At 38.5% G+C, this 15,905-nt stretch overlaps 1 protein-coding gene across 6 annotated transcripts in view; it reads right to left on the minus strand.

Moving 5' to 3' along the window:
* The window catches only part of LOC110045593 (MAM and LDL-receptor class A domain-containing protein 2-like), a 66,812-nt gene that overhangs the window by 46,078 nt on the left and 4,829 nt on the right, over positions 1–15,905 (minus strand). For all 6 annotated transcript variants that reach the window (XR_016207736.1, XR_016207737.1, XR_016207738.1 and 3 more), the window contains exons 2-13: positions 11,791–11,829; positions 10,316–10,444; positions 9,326–9,567; positions 8,755–8,839; positions 8,069–8,222; positions 7,271–7,464; positions 6,160–6,453; positions 5,364–5,663; positions 4,444–4,597; positions 2,581–2,777; positions 1,844–2,134; positions 192–387 (exon numbers count right to left, since the gene is read on the minus strand). Coding sequence is in view for 2 of the 6 variants with exons in the window: in XM_089291127.1 (XP_089147253.1) it covers positions 192–387; positions 1,844–2,134; positions 2,581–2,777; positions 4,444–4,597; positions 5,364–5,663; positions 6,160–6,453; positions 7,271–7,464; positions 8,069–8,222; positions 8,755–8,839; positions 9,326–9,567; positions 10,316–10,444; positions 11,791–11,829 (2,275 nt within the window). In the remaining 4 variants the exon portion in view is untranslated. The remainder of the gene's footprint in view (positions 1–191; positions 388–1,843; positions 2,135–2,580; positions 2,778–4,443; positions 4,598–5,363; positions 5,664–6,159; positions 6,454–7,270; positions 7,465–8,068; positions 8,223–8,754; positions 8,840–9,325; positions 9,568–10,315; positions 10,445–11,790; positions 11,830–15,905) is intronic.

Consider the following 15,905-nt stretch of genomic DNA (forward strand, 5'->3'; position numbering starts at 1 on the left):
TCTACGTCAATGAATCTGATCTTGTTTGCCAAAAATAACCGCTCAGGTTGTTTATTTATTCGACCTATTCAATTTTAGCGGAAAGACTTTTCTGTATTTTTTATTCGGTTTTTAAAATCTGCTACGAATTCTGATTTTGAAGGTTTCAGAGCATTGATGATTAAAACTTCATATAGTAAGGAGACTAACACCTTATTTTGATATTGGAGGGTGAATTTCCATTCACACAGTGAGCTGCAGTCAATACCCAATATGCATCCACTAAGGAACCGCCACAAAATTGACTTCCATAACTGTTTACCAACATCGTCTGCCATGGCCAGCTGTTGACTGGTGCCACTGTTCCACCAACGATTCGGGTTGTACTTGGTCGAACACCACAAAACACTAGATCAGTAAATTAAGAACTTCCATTAGACATTCAAACTGGACTAAGCGGAACACTTTGGGAGGGAATTGGGAAGATAACTTCTTAAAACTAGATCACCCACTATTCTATGGCAAACATCGCTCCAGAACGTTGTGCAGAAAAGTTTTCAGTGAGATTACATTACAAGGTTATCTATAAGGCAAAGAAGCTCAGGGAAGTCAATAAGGCTGATGCAAAAGACTGCCTTTAAGATACCTAAGACGGAAAAAAAAAACAATAAAAATGCTGACATCGGGACACATGATTTAGGATAATAAATAGTTAAGTAAAGCTAAACGTGTAAATACAAAAAAAGCACACCCAACACACTAAGAGAAGGTAAGATACATCAAACAAAAAGGATGGCTTAAGTTTAGAGGTGAGCACAGCAGCACTAGAGGCATTTCGAATTTCAGGGCTGAGGAAATTAAATAAACTGAGGCCTTGAAAGCGGAGTAAGAATTTCCTTACAGAAGGGCAAATGGAAGGAATTATTAGTTCTAGTGTCGTATTTATGCACCTCACAGTTAAGTAAAAACGGGTCCCACTCATGTAGTTGAAACTTTCAGGAAGAAGGCCATTTTTCTATAGGTACATAACTTTACCTATTGAACTGTGATAACGTTTTCAAATCTTAAAATTTTTAACCCCGAGAATAAGATATGTATGTGCATCGAAATTACCCTAAAAACTTGTTTGTGAAGTGTTATTATTGCAAACAACACCATATAGAGACTATAAATGTAACAAGCATTTATATGCAGGCATTTAAGAACGTTCGTGCAAAAATTTTCCAGTCCATATATTTTTTTAAACTTTTACTGCAGTCAGATAATGAGATACTTGTGTCAGAAATGCAAAAAAATTGGGGGTCAGAGACTTCGTTTCAGAGATAAAGCGTGTGGAAAACTGCCCTGATTTTGAAAAACTGGCGCACGTAATTCAGCATGGTCTATAGGGGTTTATATTTTAAAATATCAAAGGTGAGTCAACGGAGGCAAACGATCTTAGTCATATTTTGTAGAAGTGGGTCTGTTGCGTAACTAATTACAAATGTTAACAACGTTTTCACAAAACTTAACCCTTCAAGAGGCATTTGAAATCGTCGCACAGATAAACGAAGAGCTAAAAAGAACGGAATTCCATGGTACATTTTGCAAAAAGTTCAAACTTCTAGTCGATAGATTTTCTTCACTTTTTCGTTCAACGTAAAAAATTGGTAGAGAAAATGATTCATCAAAAGAAAAATACGGATCACCAAACGTTCAAGATCGTCAAATCCAGGAAAAGCTATAGCAGTGGCCATCTGCCCTATCATGGTTCATTTTATTACTAGCGCACGCGCTTATGCATGATGTGGCGTGTAAATTTGCGTGCGCATTAAGGATGCGCAGAAACAATTAGCACGAAGGTCCTTATCCCAAGTGTTCATACCTGTTTTCGTAGTAACAACACTTTCTAAGCTCTTGTACGGTTGTCCAGTCTCATCAACGCCAAAAACGACCACACGATACGTTGACGAAGGGCTCAGTCCTTTAATATCTGTAGAAGAAGTGTTTCCCGGAACAGTTTCCACCGCTAGTAAAATACGTTCGGCACTTTTTACCTCGATCAGGTAAAACCCTGCGCGATGGTTAACATTTGCATCAAGTCCGGTCCATTGAAGGATAAAGTTAGTGGAGTCGGCGTTAAGGATTGTTAAATTCCATCCCGTGACCAGTATGGCTGAGGAAACGAATGAATAGCAAATTACCAAATTAATCACATGAAAATCAAGCTCAACTGCCGACAATTGGTTCATTATAACAATTACTTCTGCCAACGGATGGTAGTATTAGGTGACATTTTCGAGCGGTAAAGTTGGATAACGGCAGTGGGAGAGGCGGAGGTGAGTAGTGGTGGTGGTGGTGGTAGGGGTAGAGGTAAGGGTAGTGTTAAGGGTAGTGGAGGTGATAATGATAGTTGCAGTAGTTATAGTAATAACGGTGTCAGAGGCAGTGCAGTGATAGCAGTTGCAATAACGATAGTAGTGGTGAGGTTAGAAATGGAGATAGTAGTTGTTAATGATGATGCTGATGACGACGACAATGATGATGATGATGATGATAATGATGATGATGATTATTATTTGTTGTCCTTTAATGTATAGTAAGTAGTGCTTATTTAGATACCTGACGTCAGACCTCTCTTCAAGATGGCGAACTTAATGTTGACATTACTGCTTGAACTTCCTGTATATACTTGAACAGAGATGTTGTTTGAGAGCCCAAAATGAACATCCGTAAGAATTTCTGAAGCAAATGGCCCTGCACAACCACTGTGATAGAGAACTTCAGTGGAGTTCTCAACAGTTATCCTGGCATATTCGCTGAATAATCAAAAAGAAATAATTACATATTTCAAACCTTAGATCAGCGTAGGTAAAAAGTATTCATCCTGTTATTTAGACCTTGTAATATGCAATGCTGTAATTGTAACGTTTACAGCGGAGCTCCGGCGGCCCGACACCATAAGTTTAGGAACAGAACCTCATGTAAGCGTAGAAACATAAAACCATGCAGCCCTTTTTTCACGGTCAACGTGGCTAGCGGCATGGATAGCGGGCGTGAGCGTCCTACGACGACGAACGACGACGTCAAACAACATGGCAGCCATACTCCAGCGAATGACAAATCATGCAGGCTTGGTTTACAGCGTACATTTTTTATATAGTAAATGGTTTGAACCCAGGAGTATCAGTAGTTCGTATAGAGTGATCGTCCGGGTGAGTGTAGTTCTGAAAAAAACTGTTGTTGGTGACTGACGTTTCGACAACCTGAGCGGAAGTCATCTTCAGAATCAAGTGAATAGTGTTTGTCAGTCGATGATGTTGTAAGTCTGGTCCGTTGAACGTGATTGGTCAGTATAGCCATGATGGTATTGGCTGAAAGACTCGTGTAAAGTTTGTCATCAGTCATTGGTGGGTTAAGATCCGTCTATCGTTAGTCAAATAGGACGGGTTTTGGTCCGTGTATTGTTAAGTCGGTCTGTCAGAAGTCCGTTTATCGGTTTCGTTTCCGTCATGGATAAGTCGTTTGTAAGGCGCCGGTAGTTGTTGACATCTGTTAAGAGGCGTTTGTTCTAGGTTAGTGTACCTGCTCTCCAGAGTCAGTCGTTGAAAATAGTTTGTACTGTAAGTTGAGCACTCAGCAGATTCCCAGTCAATGTTGTGGTTTGTTAGTTGATGATATACAGCAATGTGATTGTTGGCATCACCATTTCTCGTAGCTGGTTTGTGTTCAGTCAGTCTCGTGTTAAGGTTTCTGCCAGTCTCATCAATGTAGGAAGCCTGGCAGTCGGAGCATTTGATCTTGTAAACTGCTCCCTGTCTGTTGTTAGGTTCGTCTCTGTCTTTCACGTTGGTCAGACAAAGAGCTAGCACGAGCTGTTGACGTAATTATGTCGCGAACAAAGATAATTTAAATTTTGATAATCAAAGTAAACAAGTTCTCGTCTTTTTTTTTTTTTTTTTTTTTCTTCTCGCGGTATTTTCTAAAAGAAAAGACGTGTACAGTGTTTCTATCGAGTTTTGGTAGAATTCTACTAGTATACTAATGCAAGTGCTGCAATCTGATTGGTTGATATCACGAGCCCATAACCTAGTTGTTAAATAGAGTGTCGAAAAGTAATTGGTTTTGCATAACTACGCTACGTGATTGGCTCAAAAAACTCGCGCCACTTTATCGTCCAATCAGAAGTAAAACCAAAACCAATCGTAACTCGATCGCATCCGTTTTCCCGCGCTTCGCGTCAGCTACATGTAATTACTTCGAGTTTTGATTGGCTCACTGGATTTTCTGGGTACTCTGTGATTAGCTAGAGTGATTACTTTGGTTTTGGTTCCACGAAACTCAATTGAAAACCGCTCAAGAAAGTTTCGGCTTGTGCTCCCACCATATTTTGTGTTTTCCCCAAACTTCCACTCGTTTTTCTGTAACTCGATAGAAACAAGGAACAAGATTTCTATTTCTTAAATAATAACCATTTCACATTACCTGCAATATTGAAGATTTATTTCTTGTACGGAAATCAGAGCGATAGCTTCGCGTATACCAGCGTTCTGAATTACCCAACTGCATCGAAGATAATTGTAATTCGTGCCTGTATAGTCTATATGGCCAAAGCTTTCATTTAAAGCGATGGAGCAACCTTTAAGAAAAAATGGAACAACAACTATTTTTCAGTAACATGAACAAGTAGGTAAATAATACCTATCTACCTACCAACCCACCGACAAACATGCCTGTCTATCTCGGCTTGTACCCGCTTGCGAAGCCTCTACCTACCTACTTAGGTACATGTGAGGCATGTTTGGCTGATTCAAAAGTTATAGATGGTAATTTAAATAGCAGCAAAAAGCCAATTATTAAGCACATGTTTCGGGGCTAGCCCTTCTTCAGTGCTAAGTTTTTCAGTGGTAGGTCTGGTAGGTACCTACCTATCTGCTGATCCATCTTAGGTTGATAGATAAGTAGAGATGTTTGGCAAGTACCTACACGTACCTACCTACCTACCTACCTACCTACCTACCTACCTAACCTATCTGCCTACCTACCTACCCACCCTAGATAGATGGGCAGAGAGGTTTTGCAGGTACCTACCTACCTAACTACCTACCTACCTACTTCGACCCATCCGCCTACCTTCAGCCTACCTTTGTTCACCAACAATTCCTACTTTCTTGTAACTAGATTTTTCTTTCACTGAACACCCTTGAAACTAGTATTTCTGGGTTTTTGTATGTATCCCAGAACCTTTGATGCAAATCGCAAGAGGACAAAAACAGACCATGTAGCTCGGATGGTAAGAAACTACTTTTTTAACCATCTCTCGGGTAAACACATTGAATTTAGCAACAGAAATGGGCACAATATTGCGTAATTTATACACAACGAATTGTCTCATAGAAACATACCTGTGGTCGCATAATAACTGTAGGACCATGGTCCTACTCCCTTTGACGTAAAAGCGGCTACATGAACTACATATTGCTGCCCTCGTTTAAGATCTTTCAATTTCACTTGCGTAGGGTAGGTACTACTAGTGTTCACACTTTGATATGGTGACCAATAATAGCTGCTTTCTCTGTAGTAGATTGTGTACCCTAAGAGCTTGCCATTGGCGTAGTGCTGGGAAAGAGGGTTCCACTCCACCAAAAGGTCGGATGTAAATTCAACGCTTGTTACCCGCAGAAAATTAGGAGCCCTACTGGGAACTTAAAGGGAAATAAACAGAATTATTATTAGTTTTTTTTTTTTTTTTTTGCAAGCGCCAACGGGGTATGTCACTCAGTCTGGATGCACTTAAAGAAGAGAATAAATATGGTTTTTTTTTCCTGCCCGTAATCCAGGCTATGAATTCTAAGCTAGAAGGCAGTTTACAGAATTCGACTACGAAAAAAAATTACGATTTGCCAAAATTACAACAATTTACTGGAATAAACCATTTCAGTAACGTGTCGTGGTGAAATTATTTAATTACGGATCCACTTCAATGTTTCCCCTTCAGCTTTCTTTCTGTCGAGCTAAATAATGATGCCACTAAAACCTTACTACGGTTTGTTTTTGTTAATTTAATGCTTACACGCAGAAAACAGTAAGCTAGAACAGATTTGACTGACGCAAAACAATACAAATTGAAAGTTCATTGTTTGGAGTTGTTGTTGAAACTACTTAATTTTTTGGTTCTTTGTCTAAGTGTTTAGCACTCACCTCCTTCGTCGGTCCGGACCGAGAAATCTGCAGTTTTGAACTGTGTTCCGTTACCATTCACGACTACAACACTAACGTTATACTCTGTGTAAGCTTCAAGGCCCATTATCTCCGAGGTTGTGGTATTTCCAGGCACTAGTTTGCCAATTGGTTCGCTGCTGTTGGAACTTCTTGCAAGAGCAACATAAAAACGCACTCCACCACTGTGTTGATGGATGAGGTTACTCCAAACTATCTCGATGCTGTTCGTGGTTCTGTTTACAACGGTCACGTTCAAGTCGGCCAGAGGGAAAGCTGCAGTATGTTACAGTTAGTGCAATAAAACAGAAAACTCTTTTTCAGTTGTGTGAAATACATTTCTCTTTTGTAAGAACGTGTAATTTTTGGACTGAGGATGAACGTTCTTAGTTGCTATGTTTTGTTTCTATGCTAAGTAAATTCAACGTTTCATGTCAACAGCCATTATGGATGTGAAGCTTTATGCTTCGTTCTTTCTGGTATCAATAGATGAAATAACTTCGTAGTGGCAAAAACCATGGACAGTGTTGAAAAGATAATTTAAAATGCCCCAGAAATAAGGTAAGCAGTTCCCAACAAATTCCATCGAGTGGGACTCACAAAGATTTGGGTGCCGAGACTGCGCAGTACGGACTGGAAATCATCTTTCAGGATGATTTCATTCATTGTAAGTTCAGTCATTTTGCTATAATTTGCCATAGTCCTGAGTGAATTAGGTACAGGTAGTCGTCTCCTGAAGAGGTTGTACTATGAGCTATTTAAGAGAGAAGATCGGTTATGTTTAAATATCTCCCTAGCAGCATTTGATTATTGGACTGTACAGACTCAAGCTCTACATTTTATCAGACTTTATTCTGTTCTTTCAGGGAGTTGTCGCAATAAACTTCCCCTAGTGACTCTCAACCTGAGTGTCGTTTTGAAATTTCGTTATTTTTAGGCCTTGCTGTTCTTATACAAGGGCTTCTTCCAAAGAAAAGAGTGTGGTGGTGATGATTTGAGTGTAGTTTTTTAGATCGAGAGAATCACTTAATCGGTAAAACTGTGTTATAATTTTAAACATAGGATGATTTACTAATTTTACTCTCCTCCTTACCTGAATCTAGACCTTGGTTCAAAGTACCGTAGTCAATTTTGATGTAACTCCAGCTTCTGACGAGAGACACTTGTATCGTGATATTTTTGGATTCTCCAAACGAAATTTCGTGAATTGTTTTCTTGGAGGACGGGAGCCATCCACTAAGGGCAAAGACCTCTGTTCCATTGCCGTCGAAAATTTTGAGATATTCGCTGCGGAACAAAATAAAATATGTTTGTCACAACTTACATATCCTAAAGGCTACATACAACAAGCAATGTGCAGATTTCGGTAAAGGTAAAGAATCCGATTCCACCAACGCGTCGGCCAACGCGTCAGTCGACACTCGGCCGACTGTCGACCGATTGTCGACCAACTTTCGACCGACGCGTTGTCCACTGGAGTAGGGCCTTTGTCGGCAGTTTCATTTTGACATAATCACTGGCAACAAACGCTATGCAACTCTGGGCCGGATTGTTCGAAGCCGGTTGACGCTAACCCTAAAGTTTAATGTCTGGACAAACGTTGACAAACTAGAGGCCTGAAAGAGATAAAGTGTGGACATTTTTCCTCGAGATTTAATTCCTATTTTCACTTTTGTCCTATATAGTCTGCTCATTAAAGGTTCTCGAGGGATATAAAAGGTTTCTGGTCTATTTTTTATCACCTGCCAGTTCATTTTTCTATCTTGTGGAGTAATAACGGCTTATGTCGAAGAGACTATATATGTAGACAAACGTCTTTCAGCTGGTGACAAACTTTGTTTAAAATTATTTTCAAACCTAAATTAGGTTAATAGTTACAAAAACAGTATACCTGCTGGAACCAAAGTATATTTGGTTGATCGAAACAATGGCTACGGTCTGAATTGTCCCGGTATGTGAGATTATCCAGTTACAGTACGGGTCGAATTTACTCGTATATGTGACGTCCAGTCTGCCAAACGATTTGTTCACGTTTTCCGTGCATCCTAAAATAGAAAAAAAAGTTACCAATAGACAGCTGAAATGTGTACCAAAGGCATCAGCGGTCGAGTGTTGATCGATACCCTCGATCGACATCTCAATCGGTACTCGTCGACATCCCCATCGATTCTCGGTCCATACTCGATCGACACTTGATCAACAGTCAGTCAATAGTCGGTCGAGTGTCTTCCGACGCATATACACCGATCGAAAACTAGTCCACTCTCGACCGACTCTCGACCGAGATGTCGACGAAGTGTTGATCGAGTGTCAGCCGAAGTGTCGATGGAATGTCGATCGAGTATCGATCAAGTGTCTATCGAGAGACGATCGAGGGTATCCGTCGAGGGTGTCGACCAACATTGCACCGCAGAAGCTTTAGGTACACATGATCCTTTATTTCTATTACAACTTTTGTTATCAAAGTCTCATCTCCTACAGATGACAGAGAGTGTAGTACAAAACGAAAATTCAAAGATGATATGTCAAAGATTAGGATACACGCAGAGAATCCCGCGAGTACAGTTCCAGATGTACCTTGGCAGATGCCAGCGGTAATGGACACGTCATCGATGGCAATGTCTCCCGTGTAGTCTGTTCCCCTTATCCCCTCGAAGGCAATCTGGGTACAAGAAAGAATGCTGATTACCATTACCATAACCTAATAAACGACTAATGACCAATGGCTTTATCTACGCTGTCTACTTGCCACAGCAGCGAGTTTATGGTGGCTTATTACATTACTGGGGAAATTACGTTTTTGTGACTGGTTGAAAGTAGGTCAAGTGATCGTTAAATTTTAAATTGCACTGCAATGCAAATTAAAACAGGGGCGCTCGTAATTGTACAGAATGATCGTATGAAATCTCAAGCAATATGTCATTTACACAACTCGTGATATTAAAACTAACAACTAAAACTAGACGTAAACTAAGCTAGGAAAAGATGATCGATGAAAAGCTTATGAGATGACTTGTTCACTCTAAAATGCCATTCCCTCAATTTATTATTTCATTTTGTTTTATCTTTCCTTGACCTAGTTGTACATATTGTAAAATAATATGCTCTAGACGTTGAAAAAAACACATGTACATAATATTTAACTCACTTTGCTCCCCAAAGTCATGGTAATCTTGGCTTTCAGCCATTGGGAGCCTTGGTCACCTGATTTAGTAAACACTCTTGTATATCCGTTGAAAACATTGAGAGTATTCACTCCGTATCCATACATGTGGTAATAAAACTCCAGGCAAGATAATTTCCCAGTGTCAAAGCTCGACACCGAAAATTCGAGTTTGGCGTTATCACCATATGCCCGAGGTGAGGAGGTCTCGATATACATGTAGCGTCCTGGAACAAAACATTCGTGAGTTTATGTATATTCTATTAATTTAATATTCTTATAAGCAGCTGTGATTTTAAATTGTAATTTCTAGTTGTATTGTATTTTAATTGTAGTTAGTAATTGTAATTTTATAGAATAATTTTACTTATCTTTCTAAATTTTATTTCTGAACGGCCCCACGAGCTCGCAGCCTTAATCCTCACCGTGTTTAAACAACGTTTACTGTATTGTATTTATACTAAAAGTGTATTAAGCAAATTCATAAAAATAATACGATCAAGAACACGACGAATAGGATTTACTTTTTCCTCATTTCCCGCATTTCTGTCATTTTAAATCACCGCAGTGTTTTATGACACTGCTACCATAACGTCTTGTTCACACATGTCTATCATTTTGAATGACCAGGCTGTTTTTATCATCCAAAAATTATACTGGTACCACGACTACAACCTCCCAATTGCTGGAAAGCTATTCGACTTATCCAGAATTGAATCGATAGCTGAACAAGTAAAATTTATTTGTATGGTTCTCATTTTTTGGTAACCCTCTAACGAGGAAAAGAGTGTTACTTGAGATTTATTGAACGCGTAATCGGATCGACTTTTCCGATCGATGCACTCCTAATATTTTTTCGACCACACCAATTACCTCTGCTTATACTGTACGAGTACTAAGAACAAACCTTGAATTGTGGATCCTTTTAATAATAAAAAATAATGATGAGATGAACATTGGGTATGATTAACCTACCGTAGCCCCCATGGTCAGATGAAGGCCCCGTGGAGTAAGACGGAGTCGAACCGTACTGGTTTGTCCAATCGAAGTCATCCCAATAATCCTGGCTCCAGCCAGAACACAGCCCATAGTCAAAACTACAACCTAGTCACGGAACAAAGCAGGAGGATTACTACATGATGATTCTTTTCATAGATATCTACAAATGTTACAAAATAACAACAGCAGTAAATGCAAAACAGGATAAATCGATTTCATATTAACCATAGCTTTTTGTATCACGGCCGTTGTGTGAAAAAAGCGCGAGCTAAAAGCCATTGAGGGCTTTTTGGCTGATAATTGTCTGCAGAAACTTGTATTTGTAAAAACAAATACTACATGCTAGCGTTTTTAGAGCATAAAATTTCGGAGGACAACTATTATCCCCTAGCCCCGAGACATAAAGTATTTCCTGTCTCTTCTGTTCACCACTAAATTCTTCTAAAATCTGAAACGACATAAATTTAAAGTTTAAAGCTTGTTCGATTTTATAGCGTAGGACATGCGCCAGAGCTTTTGAATTTCGTATTGAGATGTTGTCCAACACGCTGCACTAGTATGCCTTAGTGGAAGCCACGAAATGTACAACTTAAACGGTGAAAACGATGAAGGCAATGGGAGCGATGAAAACGATGAAATGAGTGTGGTTGCCACAAACAAAATAAATTACAAGTTATGAACGAATACAATAAAAGAAATAGAAAGCCAAAGGTGAGCAATACTTACAAATGTTGCATGACTAAGACGGCTAGGAACACGATAGAGGAAAGCGGAGAAGACGGTAAAATTGAAACGAGATGACTGTAACGTCGCGACAGAAATGCACAAATAAACTAGAAAAACGCATGCAAAATGGCCTGAAACAAAACGAAATTATGCGGAAAAACCTAACGGAATATTGATTACGAGAAACCGAGATAACGAAAAGAATGCGATGATTACGGAAAGAATGCGCGTACAAATAGAAAAAATAACAAAAGAATTAAACGCCGCCTTGCGGCGGCAACACGTCTCCTGAGCCAAATTATTTTAATAAAAATTGGTTTGTTACAAGCAAACTTGCATCTCACCTTATTTCTTGCAAATACGTAAGATAAAGCTTCCCTCTGCAGCCTCAAAACCGACCCGTCCATTTGTTGTTTTAATATTCTCAATTGCATATACGTATACACGAAACACAACAGTTTTACCATGCAGTATTCTTGAACTAACTGAAATGTTTTTAAGAGACAGATAAAATCCACCCCCACCCCACTCCCTGCTACAAAGTTCAAAGTTTACTACAGAGTACGCACGTCGCACCAAAAGAGCAGTATATGAGCAAGTCTATAATCCCAGGGACTGTTATCTGATTGTTACAGAACATTACCTACAGCAACTTCGTAGACGTAAGAAGCAAAATGAGAATTCTTTTTAAAAATTAGCTAATAAAAAAGACACTATGTACTTACTGTGTTCTGCGCTGGTCAGTTGCACATAAAGTAGCAAAACTAAGAAGAAAAACAAAATAATTTAAGACAAGTGAGTCAAGTCGCATATTTTGCGCAATTCGTGGGCCCAATTTTTTTTTATCTTTTTTTTTTCTATTAACACAAAGCAAAACACTACTGAAACTACTTACAATGCAAACTAATACAAGCTAAAGGACAGTTAGATTTCTATCACTGATTACTTACAACATTTTCACTTAACCTACTTACTAAAACAATTGATGCTAATATTAACGGGGCTCAGTCGCGGTATTTTGAGTTATTTTGGCCACATAAAAAATTACCTTAAAATGGTAGGAAACCTGAAAATAACAGTTTAATAAGATAGAAAAACACTAAAGAGATAATGATAAACCATAAAGGAACAAGGATGGCTAAGGATGGAGAAGATTAACACGAATTACAAACGACGAATTGAGGCTAAACTTTTCAATATGCGCAGACCGCGACTGAGCCCCTTTAACAATACTTAATAGTACACTGCTTACAATACTTTTTTCACCTTTCTGTAGCGCAAACCAAAAAAAAAACAATTTACAAGCACACTGCTAACGTTGGTACTAAAAAACTGAAATAAACGCAAGCACACAACTAGTACTAAAACTAATGCTAATTACAGAATTAAATTACATTGCTAAAGCTTTTAGGCTACACTGCACAGGGGAAAAAAAATACGATATGAAGTGAAGAAACTCGAAAAAACAAATAAGAAACATGATACCTTAGCTTTCATTACTGGGAACATTGTAACAGGCATTGAAACATTGGTACAGAAAAGTAGAAAAAGAAAAAGCTTCATGCGTCACAAATGAGGAGAGTCACTTAGCTTCATAATTTTTGCAGTTAGAGTTTTAAATGGACATTTGCCTTTCGCATTTGATTTTATTTTCCAGTAAGGCAAGAGAGACCTTTAAGTTTGGAGTCTCTGACTGATTTTTTGCGTGATATATATGATATTTGGCAATAAGAAGATAATGATGTAATGCGTAATAGCGCTTTTTGGGCGCAGCTAGGGTAAAAAAAAAATCCTTATTTTCCCATATCACAAGTAAACTGATTGCGATCATTATTTTTGATCAGTTCATAGAAATTTGAACAGAGCGCACTAATTATAACTTTAAGTTCAGTTTTTCATTGATTATGTATTTACCAGCTTGATTTTATTCTAAGGAAGTGTTGACATCAAGTCGTTAAACTTTTGCTGATTTATTAGAACATTAAGTCGGTGCAGATGCGGGAAAGCAATTAATGTCAACATTTTACTGCTTGTGATCATTATTTTTGCATAATCGTCAACCATTTGAGCAAAACATTTGAAAACAGCCTGGTAGTTTGATTTAAAATCAAAGCAAAGCTTCCACACAAGACATACTTTCTTGCGCAGATGGCTCCCATGCAGTATTTTCCACGTTTTTTGACAAGAGAAATCTTGTATTTGGCTTTATTCAGCTCATACTTCTCAAACTCATTAATGATTCATCAAGTTAAAGCAAAGAAGATCACAACCATGAAGGAGGTTTAGATACCCGGTCTTAATTAGCATATATTTTGACAATTTTACTTCTCCGTCTACTCCTTAGTGTTTGTTTTGATTGATAAGGAATCTCAAACACTCGAGAGATTGTTTCATTGGCTTTCCAAACACCTCGAATTTGGTCAAAAATACTCCGCTGCGCGTCGTATTTTCCAACTCTATTCTCGGTGTTTGGATATCCCGATGAAACAATGTCTCTCGTGTTTGATATATTACTTCTAAACAGGAATTAACAGAGGGTGTGACGTTTTCCAACAAAATGCTACTACACTAAAATGAACTAACCAATATCAAAAAATAAACTCAAGCGAGGGAATATATTACAAGGTCACAACTTTTCACAGACACATAGTGAATAAACATAGGCCGAGAGATTTAAAGACGACCGTTGTTACTTGTTTCTCGCCTGCTAACACAAGCGGAACAACGGGACAAATCACTTTATGCGACAACAAGAAATTTTTAGATAGTCACAAGGAATTTTACAAGGTACTCGTATTGTCACAAAGTCACGCACGTACGATTTATTTTCTCATTAACTGACCGCATTAACTGACCGCATTTTTTTTTTTTTTTCTCAAAATCTAAAGTGCTCCTTAGAATGTCGAAACTTGATTTGCGTCATAGGGCCTTTATTGTAAACCAGCAAGGTAATTAAACCTTTAATTGCAACCTTGGCTTGGAGCCGGAAGTTCAACTAAACCAGTCAGTCGTAGCAAATACTGAGCACTGCTAGCGCTTGTGCAAAGATTAACCTAGAAACTTTACTCGTGAAAATAGAACACAACAAGTATCTCACCAAAAACACTTCCAAACATTTAAGGCTCCACTTTCTTTGTTTTTCAGATTCAGTCTGATATTAATAAAGATTTATACAAATATTTAAAGTGATAATTAGTCGATGCAATTTTAATTTAAAAAAAAAAAAACATTTAAAACTTATATTCGCCATCTTCGACTTTCAATATGTGAAAATGTCACGCCACCAAAACGGACCAATGTGTAGTGAGGAGTGATGTAATCAAAATGACTAGTTGCTTTGAAAGTATATTGAACTCAGTGCAGTGTGCCACGCTCGATATATTAAAGAATATTCTTTACAAAAATGGCGTGTTGGCCGAGAATTACTTTTCATTTCCAATCATGCAGAGATATTGTTACAGTTCACGATACTTTAATACACATTATGCCCAGCTCCACGCTGGTGTACAGTCCCAAAAAACTTGCAAAAAGTTCGTTCACCAACTGACAAATGGCATATCCTTCCACACTTATAGGCCACGTTCGATATACGTTCGATATGTCACTATTCTGACATGACTCCGAGGCTTCCAGAACAAAATTGCAAATTTGTTAAGTTTCTTTTGTCCCTCACGGGAGAGTGATGCCCTGAGTAAAAATACCAATATGCTAAAGAGAAACCTTCTTTATTTGAGCGCTTCTCGTTTCAACATTATGATAGCGTCGAATTCAAAAATAGCAGACTGAAGTTATAAATGACTCGTGTTCTTTAAAATTGGACTAATTTGGTAAAACAACACAGTTCTTTTACAAGTCGCGAAAATTCCAAGTCTTTGAATTGCTCTTTTAGTGGATTCCATAACGTAATGTAAGTGGTTTATGCCATGTAGCTAAACCGCAGGCTCGAACATGGGAGAACATTGAGCAAAGACCGGATATTCTATCTCGTATATATATATATATATATATATATATAACGGTTATAAAATGCCTCAAGCCAACAAAGAATGCCACTGCGTCAGGAGGATCAATGAAGATTCACAGTCCAAGCCTCACCGCAAAAATGAATTTAAAAACGTTTGATAAAGCAAGGACGGACAACTTCTGACGGTAAAAAAAGTTAAAAAGTTAAAAATTAAATTTTAATTAAATTTTTAACTTTTTAACTTTTTTTACCGTCAGAAGTTGTCCGTCCTTGCTTTATCAAACGTTTTTAAATTCATTTTTGCGGTGAGGCTTGGACTGTGAATCTTCATTGATCCTCCTGACGCAGTGGCATTCTTTGTTGGCTTGAGGCATTTTATAACCGTTTTTAATATTTGATACTCCGCTCTCATCCGCCTTCGAATCGTCCGTCCTGGTTGATCCAAAGATGCTACGTCTTAATTCCATAGTCAGCATAGCTGCTTTTGTTTGGAACAAGCTCTCCAGATATCAGCACCATTGTACTTTCCTTAAACGTTGTTTGGATCGTAACGTTATTCCTGTTGGCTTTAATTTTCGCTTTCATTTGGCTTTGAACATTGATGATGTTAGTCTTAACACGTTTTGTAAACACTCACTTCAACGCACATCGAGGGACATTTGCAATGCGGTTTTACGTGCTTCCCACGAGAAGGTTAACCTCCTTCAACAGGAGCTCAGACTTCACAGAGAACAGTTGTTTTCGAAAGTTAACCATGGCACAGCCCTTTTCCTATGGAACGGTCTCAAGAGTGAAAACGCCTCTCTACTTCACACCCTGAAAGAACGAGAAAAGCGCAAGTGGCTCAAGACTATTCCTCTTGATCCTGGATTGGAT

Source organism: Orbicella faveolata, unplaced genomic scaffold (genome assembly GCF_042242905.1).
Source record: "Orbicella faveolata isolate gen_17 unplaced genomic scaffold, um_ofav_v1 contig_24, whole genome shotgun sequence".
Classification (NCBI taxonomy): Eukaryota; Metazoa; Cnidaria; class Anthozoa; order Scleractinia; family Merulinidae; genus Orbicella; species Orbicella faveolata.